The sequence below is a fragment of the Hyperolius riggenbachi genome, chromosome 7, assembly GCF_040937935.1.
Source record: "Hyperolius riggenbachi isolate aHypRig1 chromosome 7, aHypRig1.pri, whole genome shotgun sequence".
Lineage (NCBI taxonomy): Eukaryota > Metazoa > Chordata > Amphibia > Anura > Hyperoliidae > Hyperolius > Hyperolius riggenbachi.
The window spans coordinates 176,706,919-176,730,636 of record NC_090652.1 but is presented as its reverse complement, the minus strand read 5'-3'; the positions used below and the strand labels follow the sequence as shown (position 1 = coordinate 176,730,636).

The 23,718-nt window shown below is 47.3% G+C and overlaps 1 protein-coding gene across 1 annotated transcript in view; it reads left to right on the top strand.

The window, feature by feature from the left end:
• STAT1 (signal transducer and activator of transcription 1) overlaps positions 1-23,718 on the top strand; it is a 1,171,385-nt gene that overhangs the window by 464,988 nt on the left and 682,679 nt on the right. Inside the window, exon 7 of the mRNA XM_068244925.1 lies at positions 18,130-18,222. Within this exon, the coding sequence (XP_068101026.1) occupies positions 18,130-18,222 (93 nt within the window). The remainder of the gene's footprint in view (positions 1-18,129; positions 18,223-23,718) is intronic.

Here is a 23,718-nt window from a genome sequence, read left to right as displayed (position 1 = left end):
CCAGTACCTGTCTAGCCTTAGCTGCACTCCTATTCCCTTTCTCGTTGCAGCAGTCTGCCCCTTGGTTGCTAAGGAGCACATCCTGCTGCAGCATTGGTACTCCAGAATCATCCTTCCCAATATTACGCAAACAAGCATACTTATTAGTGAGGGACAACTCGGGACTAGCCTCCCTGCCACTTTTTCCCCTGCCCCTTCTAACTGTGACCCAACTAGTGGCTGCCTCTGCTTCTTGCTCCAACTGTACTCCACCCACCTAATCTTCAATGGTTCCATCCAGCATCTGGATCGTGAGATCCAAGCTCTTCTCGTTGTGTATGCGTCTCAGTGTTGCGAGATGCTTATTTAGCTCTGCGATTTCCGCCTCTAACTGTGCAACACGCACCACCCAGGGCAACAGTAAACACCCTCAATCCGCTGATCAAGGCATGCATACATGTCGCAGGATGTACACTGTACAGCGGGGGTGCCCAATAGGTCGATCGCGATCTACCGGTAGATCGCGACCGCCTTTTGGTAGATCGCGACCGCTTGGCCACGTGTTGTCAAATATAGCTGCCGTCTTGCTTTCTGTGGTGCAGTGGCTGTCATAATTAGCTTCCCCGCGCTGCAGACTGATGGGAGAGGCGCGGCTGCACCAGAGAGACGTGGCTGGAGGGGGAGAGGAGCCAATTGGGAGCGTCTCCTCTCCCTCCTCTGTGATGCGTTGTGGCCACGCTTCCCCAGGTCCCGCTGGCTTTTGGGTCAGGAGACCAGCAACCACCGCTCGTCCATCTTTGTGAGGACTGGAGAACGGAGGCTTTGCTGAGAGGTGGGCAATTTTACATTATGGTGGTGGGTCAGGTCGCGTTGCGGGTCGGGTCGCGTTGCGGGTCAGGTCGGGGGGATTCCTTCACTGCAGGGCTAACTCTGAGCCGAGTGCAGGGGGAAGGGGATTTCCGATCATTCTTGCTATATACTGCCAAAAATGCTGGGGTGGGGAGGGGGGGTTGTCACTATGTGTCACTACCTATCACTACCTACCTACCTACCTATGCTAAAAGCACCCATCCCCACCTACCTATGCTAAAGGGACCCTTCCCCACCTACCTATGCTAAAGGGACCCATCCCACCTACCTATGCTAAAGCGACCCATCCCCACCTACCTATGCTAAAGGGACCTATCCCCACCTACCTATGCTAAAGGGACTCATCCCCACCTACCTATTCTAAAGGGACCTATCCCCACCTACCTATGCTAAAGGGACCCATCCCCACCTACCTATTTTAAAGGGACCCATCCCCAGCTACCTATGCTAAAGGGACCCATCCCTACCTACCTATGCTAAAGAGACCCATCCCTACCTACCTATGCTAAAGGGACCCATCCCACCTACCTATGCTAAAGCAACCCATCCCCACCTACCTATGCTAAAGGGACTTATCCCCACCTACCTATTCTAAAGGGACCCATCCCCACCTACCTATGCTAAAGGCACCTATCCCTACCTACCTATGCTGAAGGGGCCCATCCCCACCTACCTATGCTAAAGGGACCTGTACCCAGCTACCTTTGCTGAAGGAACCTATACTTAGCTACCTATACTGGAGGCACTTGTACCTGGGGGCTGTTCATGACGGGGGGGGGGGTCTGCATCACTTTAAATGTTGGTAGATCTCCTGGACTTGGCAAATTTTAAAGTAGCTCGCGAGCCAAAAAAGTGTGGGCAACCCTGCTGTACAGCATAGTCCAACATGATGACTATTGTGTGGGGGAAAAATATGTAAAGTAAACCGTGGTAGCAAAAGATGAAACGGGAGAGTGAGTGTAGCTGGGGAGGAGGAAAGGGAGAGTAAGTGAAGTTGGGGAGTGAGTGAAGTTGGGATGGAGGAGGGGGAGTGGTGGGGGAGGGGAGGAGGAGGGGAGCTGTGGAGGAGGAGTGAGTGAAGCTGGGGTAGAGTCCTCAAAACTTAAAGAGAGTCTGAAGCGAGAATAGATCTCGCTTCAGACCTCATAGCTAGCAGGGGCATGCGTGCCCCTGCTAAAACGCCGCTATAGCGCGGCTTAACGGGGGTCCCTGTCCCCCCAAACCCCCTCCGAGCAGCGGGGGAGCGCTTCCTGGTTGGGGCAGGGCTAACCGCCGCAGCCCTGCCCCATGCGCGTCTGTCAGACGCGTACCTCCGCCTCTCCCCCGCCCCTCTCAGTCTTCCTTCACTGAGAGGGGCGGGGGAGAGGCGGCGATGCGCGTCTGATAGACGCGACTGGAGGCAGGGCTGCAGCCGTTAGCCCTGCCTCCAGGAAGATCAGCTCCAGCGACCTTTTTCCGACCCAGGTTTGCGGGGGGTGGGTTGGGGGTGAAGGGACCCCCGTTAAGCCGCGGGATAGCGGCGTTTTAGCAGGGGCACACGTGCCCCTGCTATATATAAGACCTGAAGCGAGATTTAGTCTCGCTTCAGTGTCTCTTTAAAGACTACACCACAACGTGCCTAGCACATTCTAACCAATGCAAAAAAACGCAATCTCAAAAAACACATCTTAAATTTCAAAGAAAGGCAATAACACCTCTGCAGAGAGACTCCAGCCAAAGAGACCAAGCTATGACATAGTGCTGATAATTGATTCTAATGGGAAATACATCAATACCAGATGTCTTTTTCCTGGGAAACATGTTAAAACAATACCCTGCCCAACAATTGAAAAAGCAGCAGAGGTCATCAACAGGCCAAACTTCACTGCCCCTAAGCATATCATCATACATACAGGGACAAACAACCTGGACAATAGACAAGACCTCATTGCAGACAAACTGTGCTCCTTAATAATGGCCACAGAATAACAATTCCCTAGCTCCAAAATCATTTTGTCTAAATTGCTACCAAGAAAAGACATCTCTCCCCAGACAATCCAGGATATAAATAAGCAGCTAACTACCAAAATCAGCCCATCAGCAAACATACTATTGGCAGGACATTTCTCTATATCAGATTAGCATCTATATGACAATAAACACCTCGATAAGCGAGGAGTGAGCCTGCTGGCAAAAGAGTTTAAAGACCTGGTGCTTAACAGGCCCCTGGCGCCCAGACACCAGACAGCTGTAGTACCAGCCAATCCAAGCCAGACTACCCCCAAAAGGCATAACATAAATCGCTCTGTAAACCAAAATGCGAATCCCCTGAGATGGCAACAAAGGAGGAACCCAGCCACCAAAAGACCTACAACTGAGATAACACCACCGAGCACTGACATGGCAGAAGAACTAAGGAAACTGCTTCTCGCCACACACAATATGCTGAAGGATGGGCTGTGGAAAACTGACTGCCCTATAAACAGCTCATTACAAGGTAAACAAAACCAAACACAACATGAAACCCCTCATAATTAGCAGCTGGAATATTCAAGGCTTGAATGCTTCAGCTTTTGGAACCAAAAACGACCCAGACTTTGAAGAAAGACTAAGAAAGGTGGACATACAGATCCTCCTAGAGACATGGACCCAGACAGAGGACGAGTCATCAGTACCCATTGGTTATCGGGAATTCACTGTCGCAGCCCAGAAACACAAACATATCAAGCAGGGCCGCTGCTCAGGAGGGATTATAATCTGGTATAAGGAGGAGCTCCAAGAATACATCAAACCAGTGAAGAGAGGGAACAGCCACATCTGGTTAAAGTTAAGCAGCCCCATCATCTCTTCTCAGACTGACATTTACCTCTGTGCAGCATATATTGCACCAGCAGAATCACCATACTCTAATCCAGAGAGCTACCAAGTTCTACAAAGGGAAGCTGCTTACTTCCAAACCTTGGGGAAAATACTTATCTACGGTGACCTAAATGCCAGAACAGGAACAGAAAAAGACTACCTCACCTCAGAAGGCAATTTCCATATATTTTGACCTGAGACCCAGTAACCTGAAACCATACAGAAAGATAGAAACAGCTATGACAGCACAGTCAAAAGGTATGGGAAACAACTGCTGAACCTCTGCAAAGGTCTAGGACTTCACATCCTTAATGGCCGAACCAGGGGGGACTCTCTAGGGAGATATACACTAAACTCCCATGTAGGTAGTAGTGTGGTGGACTATGCCATCAGTGACATGGACCCTGCAAGCATCCGTGCTCTCATAGTCACCCCACAATCACACCTGTCAGACCACAACCAAATCCTACTATACATCAATTCCTCAAGCAAACCCTCTGTACAACAACATCCAGGAGGCCTGTGTAACCTACCACCCACTTTTAAATGGTCCAGAGAATCAACCATAAAGTACAAGGAGACTCTCAACAGACCAGAAGCAATACAGCTACTTCTGGACTATCAAACGTATACCTACAACCCTGATCAACAAGGTGTGCAGCAAGCAGCAAAGTACTTCAACCAGATATTACACACCATAGAAGAAATGGCCAACATAAGACGGACTGCCCAAAAGAGACCACCAAAGAAAAACTCAAACAAATGGTTTGACAGTGAATGCAAGTCACTAAGAAACAACCTACGAGCCATATCAAACAAAAAACAAAGACATCCAAACAACATAGAATTGAGGACAGCACATGACGCCGCACAACGTCAATATAAAGCGACCATTAAAAAGAAAAAACAAAATCACATCCAAAATTGACTCGAACGGCTTGAAGAATCCCTGCAAGACAACTCCTTTTGGGAGACCTGGAAACAAATTGGCAAAAAACCCAAACAAAATCAGCATATCCAAAATGGCCAAGCCTGGCTACAATACTTCAAAGACCTATACAGAGATATTCCTATAAAAGAACTCAGCCCAGAACAAGTACAAATATTCAGCAAATTAAAGAACCTGGAAGAGAAGGTGAAAGATTTTCAAAACCCACTTGACACACCTTTCACACTGGAGGAAATAAAAGAGAAGATAAAATCCATGCAAGGCAAAAAAGCTAGTGGCACTGATGGAATCCTATCAGAAATGATCAGATCTGGCACCCCAGAAATCCATGCTGCAATATGGAAACTATTCAACCTGGTCCTGTACGCCGGTTACTTCCCTGAAGTCTGGAATGAAGAACTTATAACTCCCATTTACAAGAGTGGAGATCACTATGACCCAGCCAACTACAGAGGCATCTGTGTGAGCAGCACACTGGGAAAACTGTTCAACAGCATCCTGAATAAGAGAATCCTCATCTTTCTCACACAACACAACGTGATCAGTAAGAGCCAAGCAGGTTTTATGCCAAACCATCGCACCACCGACCACATCTACACCCTGCACACCCTTATCAAGCACCATGTACACAGACGAAGAAAGGGAAAAATATTTGCCTGCTTTGTGGACTTAAAAAGGCTTTTGACTCAGTGTGGCATCCAGGTTTGTTCCTGAGACTCCTAGAGAGCGGAATAGGAGGGAAAACATATGATGTCATAAAGAGCTCATACACTGGGAACAAGTGCAGTGTGAAAGTAAATGGGAAAAGAACACCTTTTTTCCTCCAGGGTTGGGGAGTAAGACAGGGTTGCAGCCTGAGTCCAACACTTTTCAACATATACATCAACAAATTAGTCTCAGACCTAGAGGCTTCACCAGCACCAGGACTCACCCTGCATGACACAACATTGAAATTCCTACTGTACGCAGATGACCTCTTACTGCTATCGCCAACTAAAGAAGGTCTACAAGACAGCCTAGAAATCCTGAAGAAATTTAGCACAACACGGGCACTCCCCATTAATCTAAAGAAAACCAAAACCATGGTGTTCCAGAGGAAAAACAGGTCAGCCCAGAGCCCATCCTTTATACTCAATGAATGTGAAATCAGCAGAACTGATACATATACCTACCTTGGTCTGGAAATCAACCAATCAGGAAGCCTTATGTCAGCCATGGAGGCCCTAAAAGCCAAAGCATGCCGAACGTTCTATGCCATCAGGAAAGAACTGTACCACCTCAAACCACCAGTAAAGGTCTGGCTGAAAGTATTTGACAGTGTCATCACCCCAATCCTACTGTATGGAAGTGAAGTATGGGGCCCCACCACCTACCCAGACCAATCAAAATGGGAATCCAGCCCAACAGAAATATTCCACCTTGAGTTCTGCAAACACCTTCTCCATGTCCACCGGGGTACCTCAAACAATGCCTGCCGAGCTGAGCTGGGGAGATTCCCATTACTGCTTTAGATACAGGAGAGTGTTGTCCTTCTGGGCCCACCTACAGAGCAGCAGCCCTGACTCACCCCACTACAAAGCCATGCTGCACAATGAAGACCAAGAAAAGCCATGTGCACTGAAAGTCGTGGTCAGCTCTATACTCCCTCCAACCCCCAACCCACAGGTCATAACAAAAGTCCAGATAAAACACACCACAGCTAAGAGCAAAGAAGACTATGGGGAAAAATGGAGGAGTGAAATAAAACAGTCACAAAAGCTAACCGTATACCAGTCTCTACAAAGAGAATATAAAATGGCCCCATACCTGGAAAAGCTGCAAAACTCTCAAGAAAGGAAAATCCTGAGTGTCTACAGATTGAGTGCGCACAACTTCGAAATAAAGTCTGGGAGACACAGACAGACGTACAAACCCAGGGAGGAGAGACTATGCCAACACTGAGCAGAAGACCCTTGAGGATGAAAGCCACTTCCTATTGCACTGCCCCAAATATACTGCAACCAGGGACACTTACTTTAAGAAATTGTTGGAACTATTCCCAGACTTTCTCACACTAGAAGATGAGAGAAAAACATATATCCTACTGGGAGAAGAGGAATCCACAGTGACAATCGCTGCACACTATGTCACAGCATGCCACAGACTGAGAGGAGCATAACGGAACTGTAAACCTAAAAATGTCCACAGACTGCTTAGCTATTGTCCCCCTACCCCACCCCCTCCCATGTCCCCTATTTCCCCTTGCTTTGGCAATACCTGTAATGAATGAATCTTGGTCATGCCAATAAAGCTATCTTTGATTTGATTTGATTTGGTTGAAGGTTTTTTTTTTTTGTTTGTTTTTTTAGTCCTTACTTGCTTCCTCTCACCTCTCTCTTTGTGCCTGTGTTGTAACGCCTGTTTTTAACGCCCACGCCACTTGTGTCAAAGCCACTTAAGGTGGCCATACACTGGTCGATTTGCCATCAGATTCGACCAACAGATAGATCCCTCTCTGATCGAATCTGATCAGAGAGGGATCGTATGGCTACCTTTACAGCAAACAGATTGTGAACCGATTTCAGCCTGAAACCGTTCACAATCTGTTGTGGTGGTACTGCTGCTGCTGCCCCCGCCCGCCCGCATACATTACCTGCTCCGCCGGCGCGACTGAAGTCTCCCGGTCACCGCTGCTCTGTCTGCGCTCTGGTCTCCAGGTCCGGCATGCCTCGCTTCTTCTAGCCCGGCAGGAAGTTTAAACAGTAGAGGGCGCTCTACTGTTTAAACTTCCTGCCGGGCTAGAAGAAGCGAGGCATGCCGGACCTGGAGACCAGAGCGCAGACAGAGCAGCGGTGACCGGGAGACTGCAGTCGCGCCGGCGGAGCAGGTAATGTATGCGGGCTCTATTGCGTCGGTCGTCGGGCACTCGAACGCCGCTAGCGATGCGCTCTTTACCCGCGGGCGATCGACGGTTATTTTCCGCACGGCACGGTCGACGGGATCGGACGAAATGGATCGAAATTCGGCGTGTAGCGTGAACGATTGGCAGCAGATTCGATCCCAGTGATCGAATCTGCTGTCGAAACGGGCGCAAATCGGGCCAGTGTATGGCCTGCTTTAGTGAGCAAGCCACAGACTGAGCAAGCTCAGTACTGAGTTCTGAAGCTGACCAAATACCTCCTGTTGCAGCTAATCCCTCCCCCTAGCTAATTGCCTGCCTGCTGCTGAGCAAACTACAGGGAAAAGAAAAAAAGATGTACTTTTAAAAACTGACACTTGCTGCAAGATATCAGATGAACCACAATGCACAAGCCACCAGATATCGCAGCAGCAACACACAATTTACAAACAACAGCAATGTAATATAATCAGTGCTCACAACTCCCAGCAGTGAAGTGAATCAGCCCTCCACCAAGATTAAGGCTTTGGCCTACACTTCCTGTTTAATTTATCACATGTGTTGCAGCTAATCCCTCCCCCTAGCTAATTGCCTGCCTGCTGCTGAGCAAACTACAGGGAAAAAAAATATACTTTTAAAAACTGACACTTGCTGCAAGATATCAGATGAACCACAATGCACAAGCCACCAGATATCGCAGCAGCAACACACAATTTACATACAACAGCAATGTAATATAATCAGTGCTCACAACTCCCAGCAGTGAAGTGAATCATCCCTCCACCAACTTGTATATAACTATTCAGCACATACCAATTGACGGATAGATAGAATTATGAAAGTGTGTGTATGTATATGTATATATATATATATATATGTATATATATATATATATATATATATATATATATATATATATATATATTGAAAAGATGGAAAGAATATGTTATGGTATGCAGTGTGAAAATAATATATATGGAATTGTATGGGGTTTTAATTGTAGAATTATAATATGTAACTGTATTGTACTTGGTTATTTATGTAATTAATAAACAAACCCTTGAGTGTTCGTAGCAAAATAAAGTGCTGGAAATGCAGTTATAAGTAGCAGTGTGTTGTTCAGTGTTATTTGTAATGCTAAACAGTAAATGATGATTGCATGAGATATTGATTTTTATTGAAAAAATATATACAAAATATACAATACAATAAATAATAATGATATTCGTGATCAAAAGGATCACAAAAGCAAAATACATAATCGAGATATACATTGTATATCCTATACATAATGTATTAGCAACAATACTATTTACACAAGCTGATAAATTATCCATATCACAAACTCCCTGAGCAGAAAAATACTCATTCAATCTACATTCAAAACCAGACAGGACAACAGGAAACATGAATCCATCACCTACACCCAACAAGTGACTATCACTAGAAACAATAACCACTCATTCTGCCATTTATGCAGGAGGGGTAAACAAAGACAAACATATCAAAACCAACACAGGACAAACAAAGACCCCCAAAAGTTAGTTGGAGGGATAACTCCACTAATTATGTCTGCGGCCAATCATCAAAAAAGGTATGAAAAAAAACCCCCAAAAAACTGAAAAGGGTGATAAGAAACAGAAAGCTCACCCATAAGAGAAGGAGATAGGCTAAGGAGGTCTGATGTTCTGCCACGCAAGAACCCAGGCACCTCTGCCCAAACTACGCCTCTCCAAGTCCCGGATCCTAGATACCTCACCCAGAATATTGCCTACCACCACCTGAACAGGAATGGTTTTATGCCTAAGTAGGACCTGAGACACCGTGCCAACCATGTGTGCTGCCTAACAACTAAGCTGACTAAGTATAAGGTGCATAAATCAAAATCCTGGTGGTGTCTGAATGCTCCATACGCCCACTCTGTGTAACTTAGACGCTCCAGAAAGGGAATACCTAGGCTTCCACCCACCTGTTTATACATTTTAACGTTAAAAGGACAATGAAGTAGAAAGTGGTCCATGGATTCCTCAACACCACCACACTCCTCACGAGGACATCCACGTGCCTCCACCTTCAAGCACTTAACATTACTTCTAACGTAAAGCTTGCCATGAAAAGAGAGCCAAGCAATATCCCACAATTTATTTGGAATCCGCGGTGAATTAAGAAGTCGCAAACCCTCCTCCAATTTTACGCTTGGGCAATCTCTCAGGTACAGTGGCTCATGAAAGTATGAGTCTACCACCCGGCTCGTAAGGACACGCCTCTCGACCGATTTGATATCCTCCACAGTCAATCCCCACTGCCTTAATTTTCTCAAGCACATAACAACATAAGTCGGAAGATAGTCACGACGTGACGCCAGTCTCTTCACTGAACCACCACTTTCCCAACTCTTGAGGTAAGTCCCAAACCATGTCCGAAAGATGCCTACCCAGTCAGGTGGGTTCTCTGCAAACATATTACCAAGATTGTGTTTAATAAAAATCAGAGTAAAGAAAACAATTGGGTTGACCATGTCTATGCCACCCTGCCGCCTGGCTCTGTAGGTGATGCTTCTACGCATGATGTTTAATCTATTTCCCCAGAGCATCTGGAAAAACAGATCACAGATCCTTGCATACAGAGATTGAGGCAAAACTGCAACATAGCTGACATATAAGAGGATTGGAACCAGATGGCTCTTGATCAGGTCCACCCTTTCCCTAAAGGTCAATTTCCAACCTTTCCATCGTGCTACTTTGGTGCTGACATCATTCAGCCTACTAACCCAATTTTGATGACCATAGTCACCAGGTCCAAATTCGATGCCAAGAATCTTGATTTTCGGCTGGGGCACGGGAAAGGAGCCAGGAAGTACAAAGCTCTCTCCATCATTCCCCATCCAGAAAATTTCACACTTGTCTGGATTGACTTGTGAGCCTGATGCTTCTGAGTACTCGACAATCTCCCAGACTACCACCTCTGCTTCCTCTGCCTTAGAGATCACCACAGTCACATCATCAGCATAGGCCACAACCCTGAAGGGTGAGACACCAGGGATGCCCACAGGAACTCCACTGAGTGCACCGCACTCCAACCTTCTCACGAAAGGATCGATCGCAAATACGTACAGGAGGGAGCTCAGCGGACAACCCTGACGCACACCAGAACTTACTTCAAAAGGTTCGCCAACCCAGCCATTAATGAGCATGAAACTCTCTGCCCCTTTGTACAAAGTACGAATCCAATCAACAAAACCTCCCTGTAGGCCGTACACACAAAGTAGCCTCCATAGGTACTTATGGTTGACCCGATCAAAGGCTTTAGACTGATCCAGTGCCAGCAAATACTTTCCCCAGCCCTCAGCCCTGCAATGTTCCAGGACTTCCCGGACAGCCAAAAGTGCTGAGAAAGTACTTTTTCCTGAAATCGAGCAGTGCTGGTGGCGAGAAAGCACACATGTCGCCTGAGACAATCGCCAGAACAAAATTTTCGCCAGAATCTTCCTGTCGATGTTGAGAAGACTGATGGGGCGCCAGTTCTCAATTATCTCAGGAAAAAGGATCACTGCTGACTGTCTCATGGATGGTGGTAACTCACCCTCAGCAAGACATTGATTAAAGAGCTCTGCCAATTGTGGTGCCAGAAATGACTTGAAAGTCCTGTAAAACTCGGCCGTCAACCCATCTGGACCAGGTGTCTTTTTGGGTGTGAGACTATCAATAGCTCTCACTACTTCTTCAGTGGTGATCTCTTCTGTCAGACATATGTCAGAAGCATCTGCATCACCCAGACCTGGAGTTGAGACCAAAAAGCTTTCCATCTTTGCTTGGTCAATTGGCTTTTCCCCAAGCAGATCAACATAAAAACTTCTAGCGACGGATAGGATTCCAAGCCTGGACTTTGCCACCGAACCCGATCCATCCCTGAGACCACTGATCGTTTTAAGGGCTGCACCTTGTCTGCAATTCAGATAGGGATCAGGCGAGTGGTATTTGCCATAATCCCTCTCCAAACACAGAGAGGACAGACGGTCATACTGTTGCTGCCTAAGCTGAGCCTTGACCTCAGAGATTTCCCCATGATCTCCGCCTTCCGAAACAAGAACTTCAAGCCTTTTCCTCAATCGTTGGTAAGCAACATATTTACCAATTTGTCTTTTCCTGGCTAGGTTCTTGAAAAGAGCAACAACACGTCTTTTGACTACCTCCCACCACTCCGACCTGTTGTCAAAGCAGTCCAGTATGGTAATCTGTGCCTGAAAAAATTCCTCAACAGATTGTCTTACACTCTCTCCCAGTAGCATAGATGAATTTAGTCTCCAGATACCCCTACCTCTGGGAGCAGCATCTGAAACATTCAGGTCCACCGATAGAATACAGTGATCAGAGAATTCCACTGCCTGTACCCTAGGGGCCGTGGCAGTGAAACGCTCTGTAACAAAAAACCTGTCTATCCTACTCTGACTATCTAATCTACGAAAGGTGTACCCAGTGAGGTCTGGTGAATGTCGAACGTAACCATCCACCAGACCAGCCTCACTAACTTTCCTATTAAGAAATTTGCTGTCAGAGCCCAGCTGAGTGTTGGTACCACTCCTGTCCATAACCCTAACAATGGTGTTGAAATCACCACCAAACACTACTGGCTGGGTCGTAAAAAGGAAAGGCCTGATCGCTGTAAAAAGGCACTTCCTCTCCCAGGCCGACTGGGGTGCATAGATATTAATTAATCTGAGGTCTTGCCCCCTCACAGCGATGTCTAGGACCAGACATCTCCCCATCTCCACCTCAACCACTCGCCGGCAAGTTACCATACCAGTAAAAAGCACCGCCACACCACTGTAAGGCTCAGCCGCAAGAGACCAAAAACTCGGACCGGACCTCCAGTCCCTCTTGGCCAGATGGATATCTGCCAAAGAGGTGAGCCTAGTCTCCTGCAAAAACAAAATGTCAGCATCAAACTCACTGAGAAAAAATAAGGCTAGTTTACGAGCTCTTACTGATTTTATACTGGAAACATTAATGGTTGCCAGTTTCAATAGTGGGGAAACAGCCATTTGAGTGTTTAAGGTAGAATCCCTCCAGCTTACTTCACTAAGGACAAAAAAAAAAGAGAAAAACACAAGACAGAGACAACATTAGGATGTATTCTTCTGCCCAGAATCTGATGTGTCCATACCCTCCTCAGAGGGCGGATCTGCTTGTTCACTATTCAAAGCACTGAATCTGTTAGACAAATGAATGCCTTGTCTTTTAAAAGCGGTCTCATACTGTTTTTGCAACCGTCTTTCCTTCAAGGTTTTTGGTTTATGCTTTTTTACATACTTAAAGCGGAATATAACCCTGCATTTCAACTTTGCTCTAAAACATTATTTACAGCATATTATATGCAAAAAGCATTTTTTTTTACTAGACCAGCATTGGAAGGGTTAAACACAGAGGTTTTAAGTTCCGTGCAGACGTTCAGATAGTTACATTCTATTTAGTTATATGTATATATTTAGAAATGTTACACACTCTTTGGCTGTCCTCCAACTCCTTCTCAATGAGAGAGATGAGTCACAATAAACACTTAGATACATTTATGTAAACAAAAAGTATCTAACTCAAGTTCGGATGCGTCTGCAAAAATCTCCAGGGACTTTAAAGCCCTGTGTAACCCTTCCAATGCTGGTCTAGTAAAAAAAAAATGCTGGTTGCATATAATATACTGTAAATAATGTTTTAGAGCAAAGTTGAAATGCAGGGTTATATTCCGCTTTTTTTGGACGAGGCCCAGGTTTCGGAGTTGATTGGGGCAATGGCCCCTCACCATCTCTGTGAGATGAATTTTTCTTAGGTCCCTTTTCCCTGGGACCCATGTGAGACCCAGGATGAGGGACATCAGTGGCTTTCCTTTTTGGGTTTTCAGCCTCGGACAAATTCTGGGAGAGAGTGCCCGCTCCCCTCCTCACATTCCCAGCACGACCTCTCCCCCTGGCCCTCTTCATCGTATGCCACAGTTCCTCGGAGGCCCCATCAGCAGACGCCGTTTCAGGGGGGAGCACAGTCGTTGGGTTTACAATAGGTTCGGACACAGGATTTGACACATCGGGAAGGGTGACAGGGGAGACAGACTGAGAGGACTGCACAATGGGAAGGTTAAGGGTATACGACTGTACTCCCTCCTCTTCCATCTTTACCAACAAGGCCTCCTTCACTGCGGCAGGCAGGTTTTCCCAGGAGTTTGGGCACACACTGTATGGATGGCCAAAGCTGTGGCACAAATTACATTTAATGTTTTTACAATCCTTCGCGTCATGCCCAAACTCCTGGCAAAGACCACACCGGGGCTGCTTACAGCCATAGCTGTAGTGTCCCCTCCCCCCACAACGGTTGCAGACCCTAGGCTGACCCGGGTAGAAAACTGAGATCTTGTCTCTCCCGATCAGAGCAGATGGGCACGTGACAATATACTCCATTTTTATATCTTTTTTATCGGGATCTCATAACCGCCCCACCAGATACCCAGGTCATCCAGGATCCTCTGGGGACGGGACACCACATCTACATAGTGAGAGAGCCAGAGGATAACGTCTTGTACTGTGATGGACTCATTGTACACTACGACGGTAGCCTTCCTCTCCAGGGGTTGCCGAGACACATATGATGCAACAACATTTTTCCACTCTATTCTCCTTCTATCCTTCTCTTCCATGAAAAACTCTTGCCCCCCTGAAGTCAGAAAGCTAACGTCATAGTACTCAGGGGGATCACCAGGTGCAATGATCGCATAAATGTCCTGGGCCTTTACACCCGTGTCAAGGAGAAGGTGAACGAAGTCCTGCTTTCCCGGGATCCGGGACTCCCCAATCCATTTCAAACGGACCACATTCCTCCTTCCCCCCAACACGGATGCATCCTCCCCCTGTTCCAAGGGAGCGGGCACTCTCTTACCACCCGCAACACCACCTCCCGCCCCACCCCCCGCCACCCGGGCATACGAGACAGGCTTGTTGACCGGTAACTTAGGTACCACGACAGGTACCGTAGCTTTCCCACCTCTTGTAATGGAGGCTACACTAGGGATGCAAGAGGAAGCTGTTTGCTTTATAGATGGATGACATTCCCCTACCCCATTAATAATCTCCATAAGGATTTCATTACCATTGGTGTCATAGCAGAAAAGAACTTCATTTCTAATTAAAAATCTGAAATTGGTTGTTTTGAAATCTGCCTGGATGCCTAAACTAGAGTCACCCAGTCCTACTGAGGTAATTTTACTTAGGTCAACATTATCTGGTAAAGAAAAAAAAATCAACAGTTTTGTAGGTTTTTGCTTCTAGTACATACAACACATCTGGTTCAAAAACATACCGCTTGTTGCCGGCTATGAAATCACCAATTACTTTTTCGTGCAAAAAATCGGTCTTTCTCGCATTACGCTGGGATGCTAGCGCTTTGTCAGATGAATCAGGTACCACAAGAGAAACACCTGTTACCTCCAAAGACTTCTCGTCAGAAATCAACTTATTGTTTCCATCGTCTTTTGTGCCAGTAGAGTCAGGAGTCAGTACCGACCGTTTTACAACTACCGTCTGTACATCACCAAAAATGGTGTCCACGGTGTTAATTTCAAGGCTGACAGCAGTTGTGGCCAATTCCGACCCCCGACTCCCACCGAACTCCACAAGAGGTTCACCACATTCATTATTCTTATTTACAATATTAACAGGCTGCACATTACTATCTGCTGGAACAGTGCTATCAATAATGTCACTGGGCAATGTATTAGCAATGGGCTGCTTTCCAACCTGCACAGATATGTTACTGTTTGTAGTAATGTCAGTGGGGGGCAGCACAGCGCTATCACTCCCCTTTACAGGTGAATCCTTGTGACCTGCAGAACACTCTTACCTCCGCTGCCAGGCTCACAGGATTCCTTCAGTACATCATCTCCCCCACTGCTGCCAGTTCCAGTGGCATTGCTGCTGCTGCTAATTCCAGCACCCACGGCAGCAGGAACACACAGTACCTCACTTCCGGTTTCGGCACTTCCAGTGACGTCACTTCCGGTTTTCGCCAGCTGCTTCCCAGCTGGTCCAGCCCTCGTGCTCTCCACAGTACACGGTTGTGGAGCGCAAGGCTGCTTGCGGGCGCCATGTTTCTTCTGTACTGTAAGTTTGTACTTCCATCTCCTTTTCTTTGCTGCTCTAGGGAGCGATGCACGTAATTCCTCTTTTGATTCCTCCTCCATCTCCTCCTCAGCGCCAGGCACTTCACCCATAATCTCTGTACAGGGCTGTAGTTCTGCAGGGGCTGCTGGGGGCACATCTAGACATACAGGCACTTCACCCATACTCTCTGTACAGGGCTGTAGTTCTGTAGGGGCTGCTAGGGGCACATCTGGACATACAGGCACTTCACCCATACTCTCTGTACAGGGCTGTAGTTCTGCAGGGGCTGCTGGGGGCACATCTGGACATACAGGGACATCACATCTTTCACTGTCAGCGCTCCTTCCATCCACAGTAAGCACATCAGACTGCACAGGCTTCTTCCCCACATCTTTCATTTGGGTAACATCAGCATCCTGGACTTTGCATACAGCAGAAACACCTCCATCTCCATCAGCTTTCACAGCAGTAGGCACCACACCAGAGGGTTGAGCAATGGGGTTTTCAGACACAGCTGGATCATTCTGCTGCACTTCACTGGCCACAACTCCCTCCGCACTCCTCAGGGTCACCTCCATCTCCTCCACCTGCCCACACGGGGTGTCACAGGGATTACCCTCCACCCTTTCCGCAGGACTCACGGTTTGAAGTTTTTGGGATGCCTCAGCTCTCACATCAGGTGCAGGGATTGCTCTCTCCATAGCCTGCTTTGTTGCTTATTGACGGAACCGGGTAGCATTTCGGTAGGTCTCCCGGAAGGGTCCACCTTTCTCCTCCAGCTCCACCACCACTTTTTGCTGCTCGGATTGAAGTTTGTGATAACAGAGGCGCCAAATTAGAGTAAAAACATCTAAAATCAGTTTAAAAGGAGGGGGGTTGGTGATGCCACCCTTAGGTATATAAAGAGACCAGCCAATGAGCCGTTATATATAAATAAATAATACAATTTATTATAAAATCTCCAGGTATGCAACGCGTTTCACGGGTCAAATGCCCGCTTCATCAGGCAATCAGTGTTGGAGATACACAAGGCTGTATCAATTTTCTGGCCAAGCGCCTACCTCCTTTTAAACTGATTTTAGATGTTTTTACTCTAATTTGGCGCCTCTGTTATCACAAACTTCAATCCGATCTAGTCCACCCTTGGTGGAGGGGTATAGTCCCCCTTTTTTTCCTATCTACAGAGAGCGACTTCTTAATACCTGAGTGGGGTCAGGTTATAATTCTCCCCATCCGTGCATCCAGTGGTTGCCTTTGTGGTAACCAAGACTTGTGAGTATATTACTTACTACCGTTATTTTATACAACATTTGTCGTGACATACTACACCATATTGGGCTCTCGGTTTCAAACTTTTGTATTTCTCCAAGCTACTTTTTGCTGCTCGTTCACCTTTCTTTGCAGCTCTGCAGTCACCGGATCTGTTTGAAGGAACTCCGGTCTCCATCTCACTCCAAAACGACTGATCCGTTCCTTTAGCTGCATTTCCAGTTGGTCACACAAATGTGAATGATAGCACATTGCCTTATTGCAGGCCACCACATCCGCCACAACATCTCTGGAAACCGCTTCACGGATATTCCCCCCTGCCCCTAGGTACGACAGGTCAGGGGGGGCATGAGCCAGCTGCTCCATTGCTGGAAGCAGCTGGCTAGTGTAGAGAGGGCCCCTGCAAGCCAAGGCCTAAGCAGGGACCTCAGGAGTCTCCAAGCCCAAAACCAAGCACAGAACTGGGCTAGGTATAAGCCGGTTATGCTGCTCTCTGGATCTCAACAGGAGCTCCCCAACACACGTCTGCTCTGGTGCACATGAGATATTGATAGATATACAGTATACAGAGATGGAATATGGTGAGAAATGTCACAGAGGAAATATGCAGTTCTATTAAAATGATCAAAAGTTGATTATTGAGTGTAATGTTACCATGCAGGAGGGCTTTATATCCAAACCAACTTGTATGTAGGGTAGACCCAATAACAACCAAATACATACATGAGCTATGCTGTTTTTTCAGCTAGTTATTACTGATATGTGGATAAGCACGGTGGCGTAGTGGTTAGCTCTCTCGCCTTGCAGCGCTGGGTCCCTGGTTCGAATCCCAGCCAGGGCACTATCTGCAAAGAGTTTGTATGTTCTCTCCGTGTCTGCGTGGGTTTCCTCCGGGCACTCCGGTTTCCTCCCACATTCCAAAAACCATACGGATAAGTTAATTGGCTCCCCCTAAAATTGGCCCTAGACTACAGTACTTACACTACATAATATAGACATATGGCAATGGTAGGGATTAGATTGTGAGCTCCTTTGAGGGACAGTTAGTGACAAGATATATATATACTCTGTACAGCGCTGCGTAATATGTCGGCGCTATATAAATACTAAATAATAATAATAATAATAATAGACTATATATCGTTTTACTATTGTTTTATGCTGTGTAATTGCCTAGCTCTTAAAATATAACTTTCTTCTCTGCAGCTCTTTTGTAGTTGAAAGACAACCGTGCATGCCCACCCACCCACAACGACCGCTGGTCCTAAAAACTGGAGTCCAGTTCACTGTTAAATTGAGGTAATGTTTTCTTTGTTTTCTTCTGGAACATGGTGGAGGAAAGTGTGTTGCTAAGATTAATTTTTATTTCCAAATTTATTATGGAAATTACTTTTGTTAAGTCCTCCCTGTGAAGTCTTAGACCTGTAATACAAATAATTAGATGGAGGCCTAACACCTCTGAGGGTACATTGGCTAATGGACTCCAAATTTAGGCCCTTAGAAAGAAGATCACACGACATCAGGAACACGTTTTGCTATTCAGATCTTCTCTGAATCTTTTAATGAACCAGCCTCTAGTTTTATAGCATCACAATTACAGAGAGAGCTTTATGTCATTCAGTTAATAATTACAACATTGCGTGATTGGTTCATACTCCTGAAATTATTGCTTGTCAGCTAATATATTTGCAAAAGACAACAGGGATATGTTAATCTATTTGACATGCCCTAAAGTCCCCCTCATCCAGTTTTAGTCAACTTAATTAACAAGATAAAGAAGGAAAGATGAACTTTGCAGTCATTTAGCTCATGGAAAAATCTATAATCTATTGCCCTAACCAGCTACTGTGAAAGAGAAGTAATTTCAGCTTTATTAAAAATCTAAGAGTACCTGTCTTTCTAAAGAATAAAGACCTATAACTATGTGTAGCTATATTTCAATCACTTGAGACAATCTGGACGAATATATTTGTCCAAAAATCACCACTCAAAGGCTATCTGGATGAATAAATTTGTCCAGTGGTGTTGCGGCGGTTGCGTGCGCATAGATGTGTGCACACTGCTCGTTCCCCGCTGCTATTACAGGGGATCGATTGCGGAAGGGGAACGAGTGTTCCCCTGAGGCAAACGATCCCCTGTGAATGAATCAAGATGCCTCCAGTTAGGAGTCATATTGATTCATGAAAACAGACGTCACAAAATGTAAAAAAAAAAAAAGATCTCACACTTCCTGGTATCTTCCAGGAGAGTGCTTAGCGCTACCTAGAGGCCAAAAAGTAAAATTAAGGTAGAAATTGAAAAAAAAAAAAAAAAACACAGTACACATTCAATAAAAATTGATTGACCCCCACCCACCCCAGTAACAAAAAAAAAGTTTAAAAGAAATTACAGTTTAAAAAAAATGACATAGTTACCTTAGGGACTAAACTTTTTTTTAATATGTATGTTGTGGAGGTATATTACTATTATCTTTTCCTTATATGGGCTTGCAACTAGTGTTGGGCGAACAGTGTTCGCCACTGTTCGGATTCTGCAGAACATCACCCTGTTCGGGTGATGTTCGAGTTCGGCCGAACACCTGATAGTGTTCGGTCAAACTGTTCGGCCATATGGCCGAGCTAAGAGCGCATGGCCGAACGTTACCCGAACGTTCGGCTAGCGCTGTGATTGGCCGAACGGGTCACGTGGTTCCGACCCGAACGCGCTCTGATTGGCCAAACGGGTCACGTGGTTCGGGTAAATAAATACCCGATCCACGTCATTTCTCCGCCATTTGTCTGTGGGTTTAGCTTTGGGTAGGCAGGCAGGGTAGTTCTCTCTCCAGCCAGGCTAGCCAGGGTCCCCCGGTCATTGTGTCGCTGCTGGGAATAGTAGTACACCGCTCAGCCACACTATATAGCATTGTGTTTACTGCCACTCTGTGTGTCTGCTGGGAACAGTAGTACACCGCTCACCCTGTATAGCATTGTGCTCTGTGTCGCTGCTGGGAATAGTAGTACACCGCTCAGCCACACTATATAGCATTGTGTTTACTGCCACTCTGTGTGTCTGCTGGGAACAGTAGTACATTGCTCACCCTGTATAGCATTGTGCTCTGTGTCGCTGCTGGGAATAGTAGTACACCACTCACCCACACTATATAGCATTGTGTTTACTGCCTCTCTGTGTGTCTGCTGGGAACAGTAGTACACCGCTCACCCTGTATAGCATTGTGCTCTGTGTCGCTGCTGGGAATAGTAGTACACCGCTCACCCACACTATATAGCATTGTGTTTACTGCCACTCTGTGTCGCTGCTGGGAACAGTAGTACACCGCTCACCCACCACTGTATAGCATTGTGTTTACTGCCACTCTGTGTCTCTGCTGGGAACAGTAGTACACCGCTCACCCACCACTGTATAGCATTGTTCTCTGTGTCGCTGCTGGAAACAGTAGTACACCGCTCAGCCACACTATATAGCATTGTGTTTACTGCCACTCTGTGTCTGTGCTGGGAACAGTAGTACATCGCTCACCCACCACTGTATAGCATTGTGCTCTGTGTCGCTGCTGGGAATAGTAGTACACAGCTCACCCACCACTGTATAGCATTGTGCTCTGTGTCGCTGCTGGGAATAGTAGTACACCGCTCACCCGCCACTGTATAGCATTTCTGTACTTCCACTGTGCTGCTGCCAGTCAGCGTGTACTTTTTGAAATGAAGAAGAAATCCTGTGAAAGAGAGAGGGGCAAGGGAAGAGGTGTTCCCCCTGACGGTTCACGTACAGGCCACAGTGGAGCACCGAAGAAAACCCACTCAATACCGCCCATGTTGTCCAGGAAATCAACCCTCACAAATCCAAAAGAACAGGACCAGATAATTAATTGGATGACCTCTCAAGCGTCCAGCAGTGGGTTAAGCAGCACCAGCACATCACGCACGAGGTCCGAGTCCTCAGCCAGTTACAAGGAGCCAATGGGCACAAAGCAGACACAACCGGCAGCGACACCACGCACACAACTGCCAAATAACCAGTCCGAAGAATTTCCTCAGGACACAATGTGGTATTCGCAGGAGCTATTTCCAGCCCAACAAACTTCCACCTTCAAAGGTCAATGGAACTGCCAGAAATTTTGTGCCCGGATTCACAACCATTGACTGTGGGAAATGCACCGCGCACTGAAATGCAAGGCGAGTCCGAGGAGGACTCGGAAACCCAAATCCCAGAGCAAGTTGGGCAGGAGGGGTTTCAATTGCAGGAGGTCGGCCGAGAAGATCTTGAAGACGACGTTGGAGTGTGCTGCGCAGAGGTTGTTGTGGGGAGCTCTACTCCACGGCGGCGGCCCACAATCACATATGACGAGTTTGAGGAGATGGAAGAGGAGGAGGAGGGTATGGACAATGTTGACAGAGACCCAGATTTTGTATGTGAAGGAGAACATCGCCGTCGTAGCAGCAGCACAGATGAGTCTGTTGAAGAACCCACTGCTGCACGAGTTCGACTTGTGCCACAAGGTAGGCGGCGCGAAATTTCAGGCACCACAAGCGTGGAAGTTCAAGTGAGACGCAAAAGAGGAGCAAACAGAAATCGCCAGCAAGGCAGGTGCTCCAAAGTCTGGCCTTTCTTTGAAGACTGCAGTGAGGATGGTACCATGGTGATTTGCAAGGTGTGCAAGACCCGCCTGAGCAGGGGGAAACATATTAACAACCTCTCCACCACCAGCATGACCCGCCACATGGTATCCAAACATCCCACTCTGTGGCCACCAGGACAGGGTACCAGCAGCAACACTGCCTCCCTTGGGGTCACCAGACTCACCACCAGACCCTCCTCAGCAGCAGCAGTAGCCCAGCCATTGCGTGGTTCACAACAACATTTACAAACATCAGACGACGCTGACACTGTCACTTTCCGGAATAGTGCTCTTGAGGTCTCCCAGTCATCAAACACAACAACCAACAGCCGTTCAGTGTGCAGCCCTACGGTTCAGTTGTCTGTCTCGGAGATGCTTGAGCGCAAGAGGAAATTGCCAGCAAATGACCCCCGGGCCATGGCAGTAACAGCCAGCATAGCCAAGCTTCTGGCCTGCGAAATGCTGCCATATCGAGTGGTGGAGACAAACAGCTTCAAGGGCATGATGTCAGTGGCCATCCCACGTTACGTGGTTCCCAGCCGCTACCACTTTGCGCGCTCTGCAGTGCCTGAGTTGCATGAGCACGTGGTCAGCAAAATAACCCGAAGCTTGAAGAATGCCGTTGCCTGCAAGGTTCACCTCACCACTGACACCTGGACGAGTGCGTTCGGCCAGGGTCGATACATCTCCCTTACCGCGCACTGGGTGAACCTTGCAGAGCCTGGCAGCAATTCCTCACCTGCTACGGCGCGGGTGTTGCCCACGCCGCAAACAGCTGCACCGCCGTCCCTCCCACTGGATAACAACAGCAGCACCTACCTCTCTGACTCCTTCTCCTCCAACGCATCTCAAAGCTGTACCTCATCCGGAAACGCTAACCCAGCAGCAGTAGGATCGTGGAAGCAGTGCAGCACAGCTGTTGGCATGCGTCAGCAAGCGTTGCTGAAGCTGATCTGCCTTGGGGATAAGCAGCACACAGGGGAGGAAATTTGGAGGGGAATAAAGGAACAGACGGATTTGTGGCTGGCACCGCTGGACCTGAAATCGGGCATGGTTGTGTGTGATAATGGGAGTAATCTCATTCGCGCTTTAAGGTTGGCTAAGCTGACATTCTATGCTGCACATGCTAGCCCGCTTTTGCGAGCAGAAGAGTGCAGTGGTCCAGTACATGACGGCGCAGTACCGAGGCGCATCCGGACAGCTGCCAAGCTTCTGTGGATCCGATTGGGCCAACATGTTAGACCTCTGCCAAGTCCTCCAAAATTTTGAGCAATCCACGTTGCTTGTGAGCAGTGACAACTCTTCAGTCAGCATTACCATACCACTGCTGTGTTTACTGAAGAAGTCAATGTTGAAAATCAAGGAAACAGCTGTCACGATGCAACTGGGGGAATCTGAAGGAGAAAACGATCAGCGTGATGGTACCAACATCAGGCTATCCGCCTCAGGAAACGCTGGCCCCAGCAGCTATGACAAAGAAGAGGAGGAGGAACAGCTGGAGTTGGAGCAGGAATTTCATGCCACCACTGACGAGGGCCAGAGCGGTGCACGTTGGACTTCCACAATTCAGCGCGAATGGTCAGCAGAAGCAGACCAGGAAGAAAGTGACGACTATGATGCATCACAACAACTATCACAACGCTCACAAGAGGATGATGAGGATTCTGGCAGGACTCTGGCACACATGGCTCAATTCATGCTAGACTGCATTGAACGCGACCCACGCATTGTGCGCATTCTAGACAACACCAATTACTGGGTTTATACCCTTCTGGATCCACGGTACAAACACAATGTTTCAAAACTGCTTGAAGAAAGAGTCAGACAGGTCAAAATGGAAGAATACCAGCAGGCCCTTGTGGAGACTTTAGAGAGGAGATTGACATCCTCCCCCTCCTCTAGCCAGTTGTACGCCGACAGACTGACTTCCGCAAACCCAGGACGACCAGGAGGGCAGTAAACAACACAAGCCGCAGCTAGTGCCCAAAAGGGAATGGTATCGGCAGTGTCCTTGGAGTGGGAAAATTTTCTGACACCCATGCAGCAGCCCACAGAACAGCAAGCGTGCAGATCCACCTCCAACACCGATCGCCTGGAGAAGATGGTCAAGGACTACATGTCAGATGGCGTAGCTGTGTTGAACAATCCATCTGCACCCTTCAACTATTGGGTATCGAAGC